The 20,835-nt window shown below is 36.5% G+C and overlaps 1 protein-coding gene and 1 long non-coding RNA gene across 2 annotated transcripts; one reads left to right on the plus strand and one right to left on the minus strand.

Moving 5' to 3' along the window:
* LOC109233241 lies at nucleotides 1-1,545 on the minus strand. The gene has a single exon (XM_019399050.1). The coding sequence runs from the start codon at nucleotides 1,543-1,545 to the stop codon at nucleotides 1-3; it is 1,545 nt and encodes a 514-aa protein (XP_019254595.1).
* LOC109240128 lies at nucleotides 16,041-16,383 on the plus strand. Its single transcript, XR_002070008.1, has 2 exons — nucleotides 16,041-16,129; nucleotides 16,220-16,383. It is a non-coding gene; the product is annotated as an uncharacterized LOC109240128 (long non-coding RNA).

The raw sequence follows: 20,835 nt of genomic DNA on the forward strand, positions 1-20,835 counted from the left end.
TTATACACTGTTCCCGCTAGGATATCTATTCAACTGTTCTAGTACTGCTTTCCATTTGCTCCTGTTCTGGCCTTTGATATGCAGCTGCAAGGCTATTTCTCGAACTCTATCTGCATATGTAACAAACTGATTCTGAAATCTTCTGTTGTTCCTCTCCATCCATGTGTAGTATACTGTTGCTGCAAAAAGAAATGTGATGACTTGAGCTCGTGGTCTGCTGCTTTTTGTCCTCTTAGTCAGCCATTTTAATTCCAGTTCCCAGCTTCCAACGCTATGTTTTTCTTTCAACCATCCTAGCAATGCTGTCCATATGGATTTAGTATAAACACATTCAAAGAAAAGGTGATCCAGCGTCTCTTCTTTCTGGCTAGTACATAATACACATTCATTTGGCACATCAATCTTCCATTTTGCCAATCTATCCACTGTTGCCAACCTGTGGTTGAGAGCTAGCCATAGAATGAATCGATGCCTAGGTATGGTGGTGTCTCCCAACATAAGATTCTTCCAAGTGACTTTGTGATATTGAGGTCTTGATGCTGTATACATTGTTTTGATGCTAAACTTCCCTTGTTTCCAGAATTCATTGATGTCTCCTGTTGCACTTATAGCCTCGAACCATTCTCTTGTATCAAACACTTTCCTGACAATCCAACATGCTTGCTTTGGTGTTGCCATTGTGCTGATATTCCTATTCTTAATATAAAAATTATGGATCCATTTCACCCAAAGTATGTCCTTTTTTGTACTGATGGCCCATAGTATCTTGCACAATGCAGCCTTATTCCAAGAGTAAAAGTCCAGTATCCCTAACCCTCCAGCTGAACCTGGCATACAAAGTTTCTCCCATGCTACCAGGGATCTTTTTGAAATCTCAGTGCTTCCTGTCCAGAGGAATGTCCTACAAGCAATAGTAACCATGTGAATTATCTTCTTTGGAATTAGGAATACCTGTGCCCAATATGTTTGCATTTCGAATAGTACACTTTTGATCACTTGCAGTCTGCCACTATATGATAGAAACTTGGTGGTCCAGCACTTGATTCTTGCTGTGATTTTTTCTACCAGTGGCATACATTGAGCTATTGTTAACTTCTTTGTTGACAGTGGTACTCCCAAGTACTTGAATGGGAATTCTCCTAATGTAAAATGCATTTCAGAAAGTATCAAGTTCTTGAACTCCTCAGTTACTCCTGCCACATAAAAAGAACTTTTCTCCATATTTGCCTGCAGCCCAGATACTTCAGAGAAGTGATGGAATGCCTTTAGCATTAACTGTATTGATACTCTATCAGCTCTGCAACACATAATCAAATCATCTGCAAAACAAATATGTATTATTTTGAGTTTGGCACATCTTGGATGGTAGTTAAAGTCTGGAATCTGATCAAGAGTCTTCAAGCTTCTATTTAGGTATTCCATAACTAAAACAAACAAGTAGGGGGACATAGGATCCCTTTGTCTCAATCCCTTTCTTGCCTGGAACTTGGCTGTCAAACCCCCATTGAGAAGCAAGGAATAACTCACACTTGTAACACATTCCATTATTAGTTCTACTATCTTTACTGGCAGACCATATTCTAACAGAATCATTCTTAGGAATGGCCATTCTACTGAGTCATATGCCTTCCTTATGTCTATCTTGATTAAGCATCTGGGGTTACACCTTTTTATGTGTAACCTCTGACTAATTCATGTGCCAGTATTATATTATCCAATATGTTCCTCCCTTCAATAAATGCAGACTGTGCAGGTCCTACCACATAATCTACTACTGTTTTCAGCTTCTCTGTGAGGATTTTAGCTATCACCTTGTACAAGGTAGTGCAACATGCAATTGGTCTGTACTCTTTTACATAGGTAGGACTTGCTACTTTAGGCACCAAGTTAACTGTTGTGCAGTTGATACTCCTTAATAATTTCCCACTTGCAAAGAATTCCAATACTGCCTCTGTAATTTCTGTACCAATTTCCTCCCAATAGTGCTTAAAGAATTCAGCTGTGTATCCATCAATGCCCGGGGCTTTATCATTTGGTAGTTCTTTAACTACCTGAGCAATGTCTTCCCTTGTAATCTGTTTCAGCATCACCATTTGTTGTTCTTTAGTTAAGCAAGGACCAAGCTTAGAAATGTTGATATCAAGACAAGGTAGTTCATCTGCACTGGTTCCCAATAGCTTCTGAAAAAATTGAACAAACTCTTTTTCCACCAGCTTTGGTTCAGTCAACCTGATACCTTGATCATTACATATAGACCCTAGAATTCGAGCTTGCCTAGCTTTTATTTGGGCATGAAAGAACTTTGAATTTGAATCCCCAGCTTGGATCCAAGTGGCCCTAGACTTTTGCCTTAAGACCTGCTCCCGAATACCTTCCCATTTTTCTATATATTGTAGTAGTTCTTTTTCCTTGGTGATTAACTGACCCTTGAATAAGCCAGTTCCCATCTGCAGCTGTACCTCTTCTAGTTCAGCTCTCATAAGGTTCAGCTTCCTATCCAAGGATGATAACTCTCTGTTCATGTGTTCTGCATTCTACTCAATCATCTTTAATTTTCTCCACACTGAGTACCTAGCATACCCCTCTATCTTCTGTCCACATACCTGTTGTACTACTTTTGTAAATTCTTTCTAGTTTAGGATGGCATTAAATAATCTAATTGGTTTGGGCAGCCTTTGCTTGGTTTTGTATGTGCTAATAATAATTGGTGTGTGGTCTGAAACTCCAGGGCAATCATAGTAAGCTTCAATCTCACTATGGAGCATGAACCATTGAGGATTCCCAAACACCCAATCAATGTTACTATAGATTCTATCTATTTCATCTCGTTTATTGCACCAAGACCATTGCCACCCCTTCCTGTTCAGCTGTCCTAAGCCCAAATCAGTTATGCAATTTTGAAAGTCCTGCACTTTTGTTTGATTTACAAGGTTTCCATTTATTCTATCAGTGACTGATAGAATTGTGTTAAAATCTCCCATCACTAACCATGGGTCTTTTATGTTGTTGTGAAGTCTTCTTAACTGGTTCCACATTTCTTTCCTCTCTGCATTAGTATTGTAGCCACAGACAAAGGTCAATTCACATGAGAAATCAGAACATCTTTCTTTCACAATACAATGGACCATCTGATGACTTGCCATAACCACCTGGACTTCTACTATATGATCTTTCCCCAGCACCCAAATCCTCCCTTTAGGAGCTACAGTATAATTGGCATAGATTGTCCATCTCCTTCAAATTTCCTTTTCACTTTAGCTACTTTATTCTCTTTCACTTTTGTCTCAAGGCATCCTATTATGGACACTTTATTCTTAAGCAGGAAGGCCTTGAGTTCCTTCTGCTTAAAGGGCTTATTTAGCCCTCTGATGTTCCATGAACAGACTATCATGGGGGTAACATATCAGAGGTGCTAGTGTCCCTTTCCAAACTTTTGGAATTCTCTTTTGGTTGAATTCTCAATGAGCTGAATTTGTTTTTGCTTAGCAACCTTTCTACTTCTTCATCATCTTCCTTCCATTCATCTTCTTGATTCACCATTCTTATTTTCCCCTTCACTATTCTGCCCTGTTCATCATTGTTCATTTGTTCCTCAGTCTGCTTAGGGATTTCTACCTTTTGTTGTTCCTGTTTTGGTGGTTGAGTCTTATTGTCTTTCACTTTCCATTGGGTTGTTTGCTGTTTTTTCTGTCCTTGTCTTCTTCTTCTCCGGTTTTGCTCTTCACCCTTCTCATGTAGAGCTTCATTCTCTTGTTCCTTGTTGCATTTTCCAGTCGTATGTCCTATTTGTAGACAATCCTGACAATAGGCAGGCTTCCACTCATATTCCAGCTGCTGCTCTTTGAGTCCCCCTTTCTCATCCTCAATTAGTATATGCTCAGGGAGAGGCTGAGAGATATCTATGTCCACCAGTATTCTAGCATATGAGATTCTGTCCCCTTGTGCAGTCAGTTTATCAGTGCATATTATTCTGCCCAAATTTTCAGTTGCCCAGTATTGAATTGGCAGCCCAGGTAGCGTTACCCAAGTAGGAACAATTCGATTAGTTTCTTTTCTAATATCAAACACTGCCTCCCATTGTTTTAGGATCATAGGTCGATTGTTGAAAGTATAAGGCCCATACTCTAACACCTTCCTCTTATATTCATCATTCAGGAAGCGGAATATAAAATATCCATCATCATGAAGGTATACCTGTGGTGTGTCCACAAATTGCCAAACTCCATAGACGAATTTCAGCATGTCCTTAAATGTCGGCGACCCACCTAATACATACCCAATCAAGCTTGATTTCCACTTTCTGATTTCCTCTTCTACTTCAATTTGATTGAGTCAGACCACTTTTATCCCTTCTTTCATAACCGGCGGGTAGTACTCAAGTTTCGAACCCTGATGTATGGATCGATTTCCTCGTACCACATCTGCTAGGGTAATCTTTGCCTCATGCGACTCGACTGAGAAGGTAAGTTTTCGTGCTTCCAAGTTCGCATCTGCCTCTTCTGGTTTTTGAGCTTCTTTCACCTTCACTGGTTCCTCTTTCGTCGGAGCTTGCAAAATTGTGGGAGTACTCCCCATTCCTTGCATCTAGTGAACATATTGAGGCGGTTCTAGGGTTTGGGGAACTCCAGATTCCGGCATAACCATTCTGTTTTCTGAGCTCACCTTCATGTCTACATCCAGGTTTATGTCGTTGCGTCGTTTTCGGCGGATCATCGGAGTAGGCGTACGTTAGCTATTCCATGTGTAACGTGCGCCTCTGCTTTGTATTTTTTTGGTAAAGTAATAAATTTCATTAAAAGGAAGGGCAAATAACTTGGAGTACTTTGTAGTTTAATATATGTTTTTTAATAACCCAAATAATAAGAGCATCAAAAAGACCAATTTGTTCCCAAAAAAGGACCGAGATATACTACTATTTAGAAGTGGGAGTTAAGGGCTTGTTCGTCGTCCTGCTTGCTGTCCAAAAGGGTAATTTCGGGATTTCATCCAGCAGAAGAATCGTCTTCAACTTCAGGTTGGACTCTTCGTCTTCCTGCTTCCGATTTACAGTTAGGTCCCTTTTTTTGGATCAAAAGTCGGGGTATATTTGTCACTCTGCTCAGTTTGTATTTTCTGTAGCAGTCTTTTCAGTTTGCCCGCTCTTTGATATGCGCCTTTTCCATCGACGTGGAAGACAAACCAGTTCTTGCTTCTGCTGTTGTCAGCTGTTTCTCCAGATGTGTAACACCTGTATTTGGATGGATATCCGATTAGGGGTGACGCTAATAATATCTGCAAGAGCTTCTGTTCTGCTTTGGGTTTTCTGGCTTACTGCTCTGTTCCTTTTAGTGTCTCTGCTTGCTGGCTGGAATAGGTGAGTACTTCTGGTCTTTGTTTACCTTTTAATTTAAGTGCTCTCTTACGTGAAACGTCTCTTCTCGATTGTATTTTCATTCGTTAAGTTAACACTTTTACGACCTTTTCCTTGAACTGTAGGAGTGTCATTTCCATACTTACNTTAAGTTAACACTTTAGACCTTTCCTTGAACTGTAGGAGTGTCATTTCATACTTATCCTTCCACGATTGACAGATTATTAAAACCATATTGTTTTCCTTGTGTTAACTAATCAGATATGCTTTTACTTAGTAAGCTGAAGGATTAAATGTAGACGTTTTCTCTAACGTAGTAAACTTAGACTTTTACAACTGTCAAATTATTGAAATCATGGTATTGTCCTTGAAACGTTTTACGTAATTGGCTAATAATAATACGAGTAACTAATATGTCAATGTCCTTTGGTAATCATACATTGTATCCAAGTTATTATTCACCCTGCTAATTTGCAATCCTTTGAAGTTCATTTTATTTACTACCCTGTTGCAAACCTTTTGACTGCTACACCACGCATTTTCCATGTAATACCAACTCTCAGTTAACTAATGTATACATCATTTTAATTTTTCTGTTTACCAAGAGATTTTTTAACTCTCTACCCGCATGGAATACGAACGACACTTCGTAACATGTCTATTTGATGTCGTCCATAGGGAACTATTAACTTGCTTTCTCTACTATTACTACTGAACTATTAGTGAGACTAAGAACAAAATATCGTCAATCGCATTCAAAGTTGTTTCGAGCAGTATCAAGATTTCACAAACCACTTTGGTTATACTATTATTCTTCCATCGTTTTGTCCAAATTTTCATGTTCTCAAGAACCTATGCATTTAGTTATCCCTTGCCCCCTAAATTCCAATTGACAAGTAGAAGAAAAGAGAAAACAACTGGTGGAAGCTTGAGATGGTGGCGTCATAAGAAATGTAGCTAAAAGTGGTGGCAGCTTCACCTTGGCCTCATAACAGAAGTATCTAAAACTTTTAGAATTTCTGGGGTGGTCACAAAAAGTATCCCGACTCAGTTTCTTCTCTCATTTAAACGTTTTAGATGTATATAATTACTTTACATATTTTGCGGTGCAATACAGTGGATTCTCTTTACTTTTGCTGCATGAGATGTACATCTGAGAAAGGGGAGTTCAACTACACATTCTTTAGTTCAAAGAGAGATGCTGACTTTATGTCAATGATATAAAATAATTTTAGTTACGCTTTATGACTGACTAATATTTTTCCTCCCACCCCTTTTTTTTTGGTAGCGCTCTACAAATTCCAGTTCCTATATAGATTAGTTATCAATTGTATTTCATGAGTTTGCGGCTGCTCATACTGTACTTGTTTACTATTTTAATATTTCAGTATTTCGCATCTGTATGTCTCCATGTGTCTATATGGATACACTTCTGCAAAGGTAATTGAGTAACTTATCATTCTATTAAACTGCAGGAAGAGCAAGTAGCCGTTGTTCTGTACGGGGAAGACATAGAAAAGTATGCAGACAAGCTCACCCCGTTTTCCACTTACTTGATATCTACTGCAAAAGTGAGGGTTCCTTTACCCTACGGAGTGCCTATCAGCCGTTTTGAATGGGTTATTGACAAATTCACTGTCGTCGAAGAGGTGAAAGATGACAACATACAAGACCCACCGCTCCCGCCGCCGCCGAGTTTGAATACTGTACCCTTTGCATATTTGCACGAGCAACAACGAAATATGAAATTTGGTAACCATTATTTAACGCGTAGTATACTCTAACAATTAAAATTTATTTGTATCCTTACACTTTGACACTGTGTACATTGGTCTAAATTATAACTCACTTGCAACGTCCACTAAACAGATATAGTTGCCGTTGTGGTGAATTGTGGCTCCATAAAGTATGTTGGCGCTAACAGTAGCAAATGTCCTGAAGTCGTCGTAATGGATACCAAGTAAGTCTGCTAGCACTCTATTTACTTTATTGTTGTCTCAACTACTTGTAAAAAAAATTGGCTACAATGTCGTCTTATTCACTTGATTACTTCGGTCAGATACCTTCAATTAACAAGTTATAATGTCATGAGATTATAATCTCAGCCATCTCCTCATCAATGTCACCTTCTTCGACTAAAGCTGGCAAGAAGAAATTTCTCCAGACTCATTTATTGCATCTTCAGTTTGATCTATGACACTTGCCTTACCGTTTTATTCAACAAATTTAATCTTTCTACAAATAGAACAAGGCATAAGATCTCCAAAAACAAATTGTATAGGCTTTCAGTCATAATACAGCTTTCTCTTCGTCCTGACATTTTGAGCTACAACATTTCAGCGATTACCATGGTTTAGTACAATTTTTTTTTGTACATTGGTCTTGGTAAAATCCAATACTACTCACGAGAAAAGAAGTGCAACGAAGTCTGAAATGTGTTTACCACTGTTTTTTTAATATGTCCATTACTGCCTTTTTTTAATGTATACATTGACTGCTATCATCTGACACTTCTTAGTCCAGAAGACTTCATTAGTAAGCGGGAGATCAATATTTCTTATCTTCTACTGCCCGCGTCATTTTTGTAGCTAAAACATGATTCATATATAATATGAGTTACTTTGAGTATTAAGCCAGCTTTGAGTACATGCTGAGTGCATTAAACCCGATATCTGGACATCATAACCACAGAATTGGTTAAACAGTTTGAACTACACTATGGAGAACACGGAAACCTTCGTTATTTTAGATAACCAACCCTGAACCTCCTTAAGATTCAGTAGATTTAAGACATCCCAAAATCCAAGAAATACAAGAGGAATAATAAGAAAGCACATACTAGATGTATGCAAGTTTATAGAAAATAAATAAAGACAATAAGCCACTAATTACAAATGCAATTTTAACAAATAGACACACACTGAGACCCTTAAACAGAACAGATCTTGATGAATTTGATCAACTAGGAAATAAACTGCTGATGATTTTTCAAAAGCCAATAACCTGATTTTCCAATGTGTCACATTGGCTGAAAGCATCCATCCAAATGCTCCCTTATTTACTCTTCTACATCAATTACAACTTTCTATAGAAATATTTTTGGTTGACAAAAAAACCTTAAGAACGAATGATAAAGTGCAATATATTAACATATGAAAAACTATTTAGATAAGTNTATTGTTGGTGTAATCTGCACAATAATTTGTCACTGGAGCAACCAATTCCTGTTATTTCCTATGTTTTTTAAGTTTGTCAGCTGTGACAACCTCTTTGTGTCATTTTAAATGTACCTCACATTTTGTTGCCATTGAAATGCCTCTATACACGTACAGGGTCAAAGACAACCGACCAAGACTAATGAGATACACTCAGCAAACGGAGGTTGATTCGTCTCTGGTGCTTGCAGCAAACCAAGACGATATTGTTCCAATTGCTGCTATCCAGTCACAACCTCATGTATGTGCATTTCACGCATGCTAATATGTGTACATATAGACAACTTTAGTATTTTTACCACAACTAAATAAATCTACTTGCATTCTCCTCTTTCATAGAAACACCTGTTTTATGTGGAAGGTAAATTATCATTTCCGACTGCCTACCAAGATTTCTATGAATTACTGTGTTCTCATTGCGGGCAGCAATACAGAACTCATTCGCCGAAAATTATTCACTGTGCGAGCTGCAAGCAACGTGCGATGTTGACACCCAGGTATTGCGTCTTGGAGTCCGAGCTTAATAAAATATATTTGTTCTGCATCTTCAAAGAAAGAAAGTTTCTTCAGTCATTGGCTTTATGAAAATCAAATAACGCAAATTAATTGCATATTAGGGCCCGCTTTGAGGTTGTAATGACAGATGCCAGTGGATCAACTGTTGCAACATTAATAGGCGAATTAGGAGAGAAATTTCTTGATATGACTGCCGCAGATATCTATGAAATATCAGCTAAGGTACGTTGTTGATGGCAGCAGGAGAAACTTTTTTACAATTATGATACCGTGAAAACAAGTTTGCTCTTACTTTTTCCAATTATGTATTCCTTGATGTTTGCCTTTGTAGATAAAATGTAACCACTAATTAAATAAGTTGGAAAAAATATCTTAAAGAAAGTGATTTGATATTTTATTTATAATTGAATTTCAGAATCACAACTAAAGCAGCCTCACGTACACGTTAAATGGTCTACTGGATAAGTTTTTCAAGACAAACAGAACCATACATAGAGGTAAAAATAATATCAAAAGAAAAAACTCAACAGAAACAACAACACAACATTTAGTCTTAAATTTGACATTACAAGGGCGTCGCCAGGTTGCAGGCGAGATCGAGCTGGCATCCTCACGTCGCCAGGTATATAGCATGATGGACCTGGCTAAAACCCTTGCGTCGCCTGGTTTTTGCCGCGCTACAGGTCTGGCTAGGCGAGGTCCAAAGCTAGCTGGGAAGCTCGCTAAGCATGCTGCTGCTGCTAAAAAAACTGGGCAATCCTCGCTTGTAATTGCCTTCATATGAGTCTCTCTTTTGTTGCTGCAAATGATGGTTACTACGCTGCAATATTTGGTCAACAACATAGGTGCAAATGACAAATAGAAACAGCCTCACCCTAAGGTTTGCATCCCATATACGCACCTAATGTCCTCCAAAATCTCCTTGCCACTATGCTTATGCGTAGCTTTGATTCCNGGTACTACGACTGCAATATCTGGTCAACAACATAGGTGCAAATGACAAATAGAAACAGCCTCCACCCTAAGGTTTTGGCATCCCATATAGCACCTAATGTCCTCCAAAATCTCCTTGCCACTATGCTTATGCGTAGCTTTGATTCCTTTCCATTGGAATGAGTACACAGCTGGAAATTCCTCAAAAGATAGGGCATAGTTACAGTAATGTCTCCTGCAAAAAAGAACACAAAGTTAGTGAAAAAATTGATTACCATGCTCTTCCCCCTAAAGGTTTGATCATGGTGATTGAATGTTTGATCTCTAGCATATTCAATTTCCTCTGCAATGACAACTCCTGTGTAGTTTTACCTGGCTCCCTGTATCAAGTGCTGATGAAATGGACTGCATTAAGATGATCCATAATGCTCCCTTTGGTCCCAACCTGGTACATTCCTGTTGTATAGCTCATGATGAACTCTGCCTTGATTCTCTCTAGCAGCAGTACCTTCTTTCTGGATTACTGACCTTTGTTTCATGAAAGTATTGCTTCCTTTACCGACCATAAACCAACTGTGTGATGTCTTCAACTTCATGCTTGTGCTTACCATATTAACTCCTTCTAAGGAAATGAACACTAGGTGCTAATACCACCCAAAGAAATTGTATAATACGATAAGGCATGAGAACAGTAACTTTTCCTGCAAAAAAGAAAACATAGTTAGTGAAAAATGAGCTCAACATATCCTCCTCCCTAAGGCTTCGAATATGATGATCCAATGAACTCTCCTGTCCCCTGTTCTTCCTTAACTCCTTACTCCTTAATTTTTGGCAACCTTTACCCTCAAGGATGGACATTGCATCTTATCTTCATTCACAACTCTCCTGCCTTTTGTGTCTAGATCCCAAAAGTTAAAACACTCTATATTGCCAACATCTAGAAACCGGCCAGTAGAACCAATTATTAATCACTAAGACCAGCTGTCAAACTGAATGGTTTCTTTTACAGCATAAGCATGGAAAAGTACTGCTCAAACTCTTTATCAACGGTTAGTTTCTTGAGACCTGGCTCTGGATCTGCATCACAAGAAAAATATGTATCATATAGGTAAATCTTACAACATTTCTAAACCAAGTAACCACGTCCTCTAAATAAAGGCGGACCTATGTATTATAGTGAGGGGTCACCGGACCCATAAGCTTCGGCAAAAATCCTGTATATGTATATGTATATACCTTGAAAATGGTTAATTTTGAAGTACTTGGCACCCTGAACACTAAAATCCTTTAGGGGACACTGGTTGAGCACTGACATAAAAATCCTCAGTCCGCCTCTGCCTCTATACAAACATAAAGGACCGACAAGAGGCATGCAACTGTGCACACACATCTGCACGCAAATTGGAGCAGACACCAACACACAAAAAAAAAGAAAAAAGAACTGCAAGTCATCCAATACTTAGTCAAGTGTGATTAGAACAAACCATTCTTTTCAAATGTCTTTATTCTTCCTTCTAAAAATTCAACAAAGTGTCTTGAAAGGACATTAACATTAACCCCTTGAAAATTCTTAGATTAAATCTCAGTGATAACTGAAATTTAGAATTTAAAGTTAAGAAGAGAGGAAAAATAAAGAATCACAGATAAGAAGAGTAACAAAACGAGGAAAAAATGCGATTTTGTTTGCTTGTATTAAGCAAAATGATGTTGACTTACGTTACCTTACGCAACTACGTACTTTTTCTTCCCCACCAACGTATACTTGTTAATTGATTAACCCTAGGTTGTTACCTGAATATTCAATGTTGCTTTGTTAGTTCATCATCCGACTTGTACTGCTTGGCAATGTTAGTTACTGCCAATGCACAGAGGTTGTCAATAATTTTCTTAGGAAAGTACCAATTATGTCTGCTTATACCTCCATTTCCACATGCCTGTTGAAAACTAAAACATCTCCTTTAGGTCGCTTAAATATTACAATTGGCTTCTTAAATTCATCATTAATCAAAAGATAATTAAAAGCTATAGAAGCTTGTAGCCTCTGTATCCCAAGTACTTTATAGGCTTAAAACTTCCAATTAATGCAAAGTATATTACTTTTGAGTACTATTTTAATGTGTTAAATTCATCTTTTTCTCTCCTGCAGAACCGGCCATTACCTCTTGAACATGTTCGACAGCGTCTTCCTCATAAACTCTTCAAGATACAACTGCGAAAAACATTTTCTAGAACTTCTGATCCACGGTTGTTCATTGTATCCTACTCCGTCAAGCAAGATTTGTTTCAATTGCACGTACCAGTAGCCTCTGAAGAAATTGGAGAGAGCAGTAACACTAAATTGGAAAATGCTGAGCTGAACAAAGAGATAGAAAACGAAGACAGNTGGCTCCTTGTATCAAGTGCTGATGAAATGGACTGCATTAAGATGATCCATAATGTTCCCTTTGGTCCCATATTCAAAGACTAGCGTTGCATATTTCTGGGCAGCATATTCCTATTTTCCCAACCTGGTACATTCCTGTTGTATAGCTCATGATGAACTCTGTCTTGATTCTCTCCAGCAGCAGTACCTTCTTTTTGGATTACTGACCTTTGTTTCATGAAAGTATTGCTTCCTTTACTGACCATAAACCAACTGTGTGATGTCTTCAACTTCATGCTTGTGCTTACCATATTAACTCCTTCTAAGGAAATGACCACTAGGTGCTAATACCACCCAAAGAAATCGTATAATACGATAAGGCATGAGAACAATAATTTTTCCTGCAAAAAAGAAAACATAGTTAGTGAAAAATGAGCTCAACATATCCTCCTCCCTAAGGCTTCAAATATGATGATCCAATGAACTCTCCTGTCCCCTGTTCTTCCTTAACTCCTTACTCCTTAATTTTTGGCAACCTTTACCCTCAAGGATGGACATTGCATCTTATCTTCATTCACAACCCTCCTGCCTTTTGTGTCTAGATTCCAGAAGTCAAAACACTCTATATTGCCAACATCTAGAGCATAGTTTGCTAAGTGGTCTGCCAGTTTATTCCCCTCTCTGAAGATGTGTGACACCTTGATATTGCACCCCTCCAACAGCATCATAATCTCCTCCACCTGCTCAACTAAACACCAAGTTAGTTGAATACAAAATTCTCTTATTTGTTTTTGTTACTACAAGGGCTACATACAACATAGCAATATTAACCATATAAACCAGCCAGTAGAACCAATTATTAACCACTAAGACCAGCTGTCAAACTGAATGGTTTCTTTTACAGCATAAGCGTGGAAAAGTACTGCTCAAACTCTTTATGAACGGTTAGTTTCTTGAGACCTGGCTTTGGATCTGCATCACAAGAAAAATATGTATCATATAGGTAAATCTTACAATATTTCTAAACCAAGTAACCACGTCCTCTAAATAGAGGCGGACCTATGTATTATAGTGAGGGTCACCGGACCCATAAGCTTCGGCAAAAATCCTGTATATGTATATGTATGTACCTTGAAAATGGTTAATTTTAAAGTACTTGGCACCCTGAACATTAAAATCCTTCAGGGGCACTGGTTGAGCACTGGCATAAAAATCCTCAGTCCGCCTCTGCCTCTATAAAAACATACAAGGACCGACAAGAGGCATGCAACTGTGCACACACATCTGCACGCAAATTGGAGCAGACACCAACACACACACAAAAAAAAAAAGAACTGCAAGTCATCCAATACTTAGTCAAGTGTGATTAGAACAAACCATTCTTTTCAAATGTCTTTATTCTTCCTTCTAAAAATTTAACAAAGTGTCTTGAAAGGACATTAACATTAACCCCTTGAAAATTCTTAGATTAAATCTCAGTGGTAACTGAAAATTAGAACTTAAAGTTAAGAAGAGAGAAAAAATAAAGAATCACAGACAAATAAGAGTAACAAAACGAGGAAAAAATGCGATTTTGTTTGCTTGTATTAAGCAAAATGATGTTGACTTACGTTACCTTACGCAACTACGTACTTTTTCTTCCCCACCAACGTATGCTTGTTAATTGATTAACCCTAGGTTGTTACCTGAATATTCAATGTTGCTTTGTTAGTTCATCATCTGACTTGTACTGCTTGGCAATGTTAGTTACTGCCAATGCACAGAGGTTGTCAACAATTTTCTTAGTAAAGTACCAATTATGTCTTCTTATACCTCCATTTCCACATGCCTGTCGAAAACTAAAACAATTGGCTTCTTAAATTCATCATTAATCAAAAGATAATTAAAAGCTATAGAAGCTTGTAGCCTCTGTATCCCAAGTACTTTATAGGCTTAAAACTTCCAATTAATGCAAAGTATATTACTTTTGAGTACTATTTTAATGTGTTAAATTCATCTTTTTCTCTCCTGCAGAACCGGCCATTACCTCTTGAACATGTTCGACAACGTCTTCCTCATAAACTCTTCAAGATACAACTGCGAAAAACATTTTCTAGAACTTTTGATCCACGGTTGTTCATTGTATCCTACTCTGTCAAGCAAGATTTGTTTCAATTGCCCGTACCAGTAGCCTCTGAAGAAATTGGAGAGAGCAGTAACACTAAATTGGAAAATGCTGAGCTGAACAAAGAGATAGAAAACGAAGACAGCAATCAGTCGAATGTGGAACAAGTTACACCCATAGAAGAGGTAAAGAACGAGTTAACTACAGAAGGTGGCTCTTCTAGCAAGAGGCAACAAACTGAACTGGAGAAACCCCCCCCCCCCCAAGAAAAAATGAAGGTTAATAAACTTTATCTCGACTTTTTCATTACTTTGTTCCATACTTGTGATAAACTTTTAGGAGCTTGTTACTCATGTTCAAGTATAACTTCTATGACTTCTGCTGTTCGAGTAGCAAATTATAATTGCAGCACAAACAGCTCAAAAGAAACTTCAAAAAAAAAGGCCTATTGCATATTGCATTTTATTCTATATTCATTCATAAGCTCTATTTCGCTCACATTCATCCTCTCCAAAGAACGCCCTCCAGCAACCAATCCAAAAAGAACAGACAGAGAAAGAAGTAGTTTCATGCTAACTCCTCATTTTCCTGTGATTGGTAAACATTACTGTGTTGCTAATGTTGCCAATCCATTGTTAGCTAAATTTCAAGTACATTATCTTTCATTAAATATTAGTAATATTACAATACTCCTACCTATGAAAGAATTCTCTAAGTTCCCATTTGTTCAATTCAGTATTGTTGCGCTTTTTGTTCCTTCTAAAAAAATACTTATAAAGTAGTACTACTTTATCTGTACAGGTACTCTAAGACGTTCTTGTGCTTGGATTGATTTATACTTTCTACCTTGCACTTTTATTTCCCTTGTATTGCTATAACTGACTAAGATTATGCTACATATTTCTCAATTTGTAGTTTACTGATAAAACCAGTTAAACAAATGTGCTGCAGGATTTATTCAACTATAAAGGCAGAGAATTCTGTCTTAAAATAGAAGGGAAGAGTGAATGTTCAAAACAGATAAAAACTCTAACATAGTATTGTTTTAAAATATCATAAAGGATAGGAGCAAGAAATTGAATATACATAAGACTAAGAGTAGCATATAGTTGATTAGAAGATGAAGGGAAAATTGCAGAACTGTTGTGACCTTCTGCCACCTGGTATTTTCACCAGAACTGGAAGAAGAAGATTTGGCTACCCATATTTTATATTTATGGACATGATTCATTAATAGTTTCTGATGCAAGGCCCAACATGATTAGCGTAGGTTTTTAGGTTAGTTGAAGTCTTTTAGTACAATATTGTAGACAGTATCAGCATCTGAGAAAAGGTCTTTCAGAACAAAGTAGAGAAAAAAGTTGTGTACAACACTAAAGACGTCATAATTTTCACTATATTGCAGGCTAATATACAAAGGTATTCTGTGTGCCATCACCTTAGCTATAAATAACCAAATTTGTGAGTTCGAAAACTAAATACACCTTCTAAAGTGATGCAACTCCCGTTTTTATTGTTCTGCAACTATCAATTTGAAATCTCAAGTGCATTTTGTTCGCAGGGCGTTATAACTCTGTAAAATGCCTGTACATACGTCTTATCCTACTATGTAAATACGTGTTTGAAGATCGCCAGCTTCTGCTTGACAGGTAATGCAAAGAACAACCCCTACTTTTTTCAGCTACCAGAAAATGTTTCCACTTGCCGTTATTGACGTCGTTTTGTTTGCAATATCGCAGAAAACATGGACAACACAGTTCACTTTGTGTAACTTACTGGCATGTACATATATATTTTTGTTAGCCGGTAAAACATATTGGTGTTGTAGCTGATGTAAATAGTGGGTTGAAAGATTGACAGTAAATATGACCTCCTTTTTGGCTTGAATTTGTTTTCTTCACTCTGCTACATATCCAACTTTCTAAGACTGAATCGAAAGAAATTTACTGTCATCCAAATGATAATTCAAAAAATTAAAGGGATAGAAAACATGGATAACACAGTTCACTTTGTGTAACTTACTGGCATGTACATATATATTTTTGTTAGCCGGTAAAACATATTGGTGTTGTAGCTGATGTAAATAGTGCGTTGAAAGACTGGCAGTAAATATGATCTCCTTTTTGGCTTGAATTTGTTTTCTTTACTCTGCTACGTATCCAACTTTCTAAGACTGAATCGAAAGAAATTTACTGCCATCCAAAGGATAATTCAAAGGGATTACGACGCGCTTCGTCCCAAAGACCATAATGTTTAACAAATCAACTCACATATCTCAATACATAACTGATCAAAATGCAAGTTGTTCTCTGTAGAAAGTAATTTATTTTCTTTATAAATTAATATAAACTGCTACTTTAATCAAGTTTGGGCCCGGGCTCAGCACGGGCCATTCCCACTAGTATATAAAAAAAAAGTAGTTTAGTGAATAAGAGCACAATTTTTTAGAAGGATGTTTTATTACATGGAGGATTCATGGTTACTACCAATATTATAGAATAAACGTAAAAAAAAGGTTTAAAAACCAACTTTTAACTTATCGAAAAACCAACCTTAACTGAAATCAAGCAGCAGCAGCCTGTTGTTGCTCCCTCTCTGCATGCTCCCTGATTTTATAAATAAATACAAAAAAGTTATTTTTTCTTCTTTTATTTCATTATTCGTATTTTAGAATATTTCTCCAAAACTCTAACCTCAACTTGTTTATTGAATGAAACCTCTTTTATAATACGCACGTAGTTTTCTCTTGAAGTTCAAAAATGTTTTCAACGGCTTATTTCAATAACATTTTCCCACAAATTGTTGTTTTAACATACAATCAGTGATGCAAATAGAAGTTTGCTCAAATGGTAGTATCAGTCTTTAGAGCCCGTTTGTACATAAGAATTTTTTTACTTTTTCAGAAATTTTTTTACTTTTTTTCGAAATTAATGTTTGGCCATAAAAATTTCGATTTTTACTTGAAGATGATTTTGAAATTTTTCGAAAAATTAAAATACTCCAAAAAAACTGCTTTTTAAAATTTTCACTCAGATCACTTACAAAACTTTAAAAACAACCCAAAATTATATTCTAAACACAACTATAATTTTCAAATGCCATTTTCACTTGAAATTTTTTTCCACCTTTTTTTGAAATTTTACAATTCTTATGTCTAAACGCCCACTAATTATCACAACAGAGCGTACTTGGTTTTGTCTATTCCTTTCTTAAATTAATGTTTATTTACCTCTTTAAAAGTAAATACTCAATATATTTTATCAACGCTATAATTTAAAATATTACTCCTTCATGAATAAATACAAAATATTTTTTAATAGTAAAATAAGAAATGTATGATAATTTTGAGAGACATAGAACTAAGACATGAAGATCAATCAAGTAAAGATATAAATATTAGTTATCTATTTTTAGAAGAAATATTCAAAGATATCCACCCTCGCGATATTTTCAATTAGTAAATAATTATTTCTATAGATAAAAAGAACTTTAACCATTCAATTGTTAAAGAATTTTAAGAGTTAACAATGCAAATTAATGAATTCAACACATGATTTGCATAGGAACTTGGGTGAGTCCGAGCATTGAGCGTTAGGTATGTTTAGGGCGCACAGTCGGGCGCTTGGGGGTGTAAGCCTCACAGAACTAAGTCTCACACATGAGTCTCAAGGCGTTTTAATAGTACCCCGTCTTGGGGCGAGCCCCGAGGCGAGTCCCAAAAAAGCCTTTTAAAACACTGGTTTTTATGTATCGGTTGAGAATATATCGTATTATATTACAATATACCTAGTGGTGGCAAAATAGATAAAAGAAAATTGCTATCCACCCATATTATCCGTTAAAAAATAGGTTTGATAATTAACTTTTGAAAAATTATCCACTTAGAAAATGGTTAACCAGTGAATTACTAATGGATTTAACTTTTACATTCGTAAAGCCTCAAATTGGGGGTTGCTCAAGTTTAAGGGAAACTAGGAATTCTCCCAAAAGTGATCATATTCAAGAAGCCATGGATAATATGAATATCCATATTATCTGCCGATTAATCCTTTTTTATCCGTATTAAATATGTCATGCACTAACGATATGAAGAATAAATTTGCAATATTATTTTTTTTAAAAGGTACAAAGTAGAATTATTATAAAAAATATAGGGTAAAAGATAAGATACGACTATTCAGTAATAAGGAAGAGCAAGATGAGAGGAAAAAAAGCTAACGACGCAACCACACAAAATAGATCGTTGCATAAAGTGACAATTTTCATTGTTACGTAACGACAGATTTAACGCTATGATACAATAAAATTTAAGTAACAATCAAAATAAATATCGTATTTAAAGTAACAATACGATACAATACAACATGTAACAACCATCCAAACAAGTTGGTAGCTCAGAGGTCTATTCATATACATATACCATTCTTTTATTTTTCTACTTCTTTTAATGCGAATAGAGTCGTTAATTGAAAACAGGAAAAAAAAAAGTCGGAACAATTAGTGGTAAATCAATTTTAAATTCTACATGTCTTTTAATTTGAGTTCCAAAGAGAAATGTTTTAAAGAAATTTCATATATAAAAGATAGGAAAAATTAATGTAAATTACTAAAATATAAAAGAGTAGTTGGCCATGCGTTTTCATAGAAAACTTGTGTTTAAAAGTAGTAAAAAGCAACAATTAGGTGATCACGCCCAATTATGCCTTATAAAAAGGATTCTGCGGACGCTGCAAATATAACCCCGAGTATTACGCCCAGGGTCGAATCCACAGAGAGTTAACCTATCAACCACTACCTTCAGACCCACTAATTCTTCAGAACCAGCTTCCCAAATATTCAAATTCTCAGTTGAGTGTTCTTTAACAACTAGCTTGCAAGTAACTAAATGGCTGTAACTAAATTAATAAGGTTGTAAACAATTATGAGGAAAAGCTAAGGCAATGATTTCCCCTATTGATGGAATCCCTTCTGTTTATGCTCATATAAATTTACCCACACATCTCTATCAATCATGAACACTAATCTTACCGCAAATCTCTCCCGAGTAATCACAGTAATCTACTATTGCACTCTCCCGAGATACACTAACTTACTTTATTTAGCACAATTCACTTTAGATTACACCCAAGGCTTCGTTATCCCTAATCCCGCCTTTAAACCTACAATTATAAATTCCTCTAATAATCTAGGATTGGTGTTGTTCAACAATACCCTAAATATGCACTCTTTTCCAAGTTATGCACACTAAATAGGCACAGCTAATTGAGGATCCTGTCAATTAACTACAACGAACACGAAGTTGAACAAATAGAGATTAAACTAGCAATTTGTATTCACATAAACAAGAAGTTCATCACCCAATAGGTTCCATCAACGCCTTAGACAAGGAATTTAGCTACTCATGGCTATGGGAAAATAAACTAAGATTGAATTCATCATAAAAATCAAAAGAAAAGAAGAAAGATGTTTAGAGTATTCTCTCACAATGGTTTTCCTTGCTAAGAAACCTTAAAAATCAATGCATGCCTCTCTTGGGCGAAGTCTAATGTTTTAAATAGGGTTTAGGTCTAAAAATCCTGTAATTGACACTTTGGTCCCTGAAGTTTCTGCGCCCGCCGCGGTCGCGGTAGAACCGCGGCCAAACACCCTCGCGGATTCTCACAACTTCTGCAGCTGCTTCCCACCGCGGTTCTGCCGCGGTCGCGGTGGAACTGCGGTGGATCCAGTACTCTGAATTCTTCGGACTGTTTTGCCTGGTTCACTTGGGAAATTTCACAGTTGGCCTCTTTTTCATCACTTTTAACTCCAAAACTGCTCCTTAGCCTTCCTTATACATATATCACCTACAAATCATGAAAAGCACTAATAAGAGCATTTTGTCATCACTTTTAGCATTAAAACTACACAAGAAGGTGATTATTTACGGTGTGATTATAGTCAAATTCACCTATTATCATTAGGTATTTGCGAAGTTGGTGAAACTTTTGACCAATGTGCTTCTGGAGGATACATATCAACACTTCCAATTGCTTCTAGATGCAATAATGATATTTATGTTTAATAAACCAGTTTCCCTAGACGTGTTAATGTCTCAGTTTTCAATTGGATTAAAATAGGGTTGACAAATATTGACTTTGTAATATGTTGTACAGATATGTGACAAATTTCCTAGTTGCCCGATATTACTAAACATCAATCAAATGTTCCTCTTAGTTGTATGTATATATTAATATTTTGTTTTTCAGTTCATTGATTAAAGATGTAGTATATGACTTTTTAACATGAGACAATAGCAATAATTAGATAATGCATTTTGCTTGATTTTTCTCTTGTTTTTTTTTTCCGGATAAGATTA

The sequence above is a fragment of the Nicotiana attenuata genome, chromosome 1, assembly GCF_001879085.1.
Source record: "Nicotiana attenuata strain UT chromosome 1, NIATTr2, whole genome shotgun sequence".
Classification (NCBI taxonomy): Eukaryota; Viridiplantae; Streptophyta; class Magnoliopsida; order Solanales; family Solanaceae; genus Nicotiana; species Nicotiana attenuata.

Bases quoted from the DNA above. Each gene is read 5' to 3' on its own strand.
- LOC109233241 (XM_019399050.1), bottom strand. From the start codon at position 1,545: ATGGAATGTGTTACAAGTGTGAGTTATTCCTTGCTTCTCAATGGGGGT.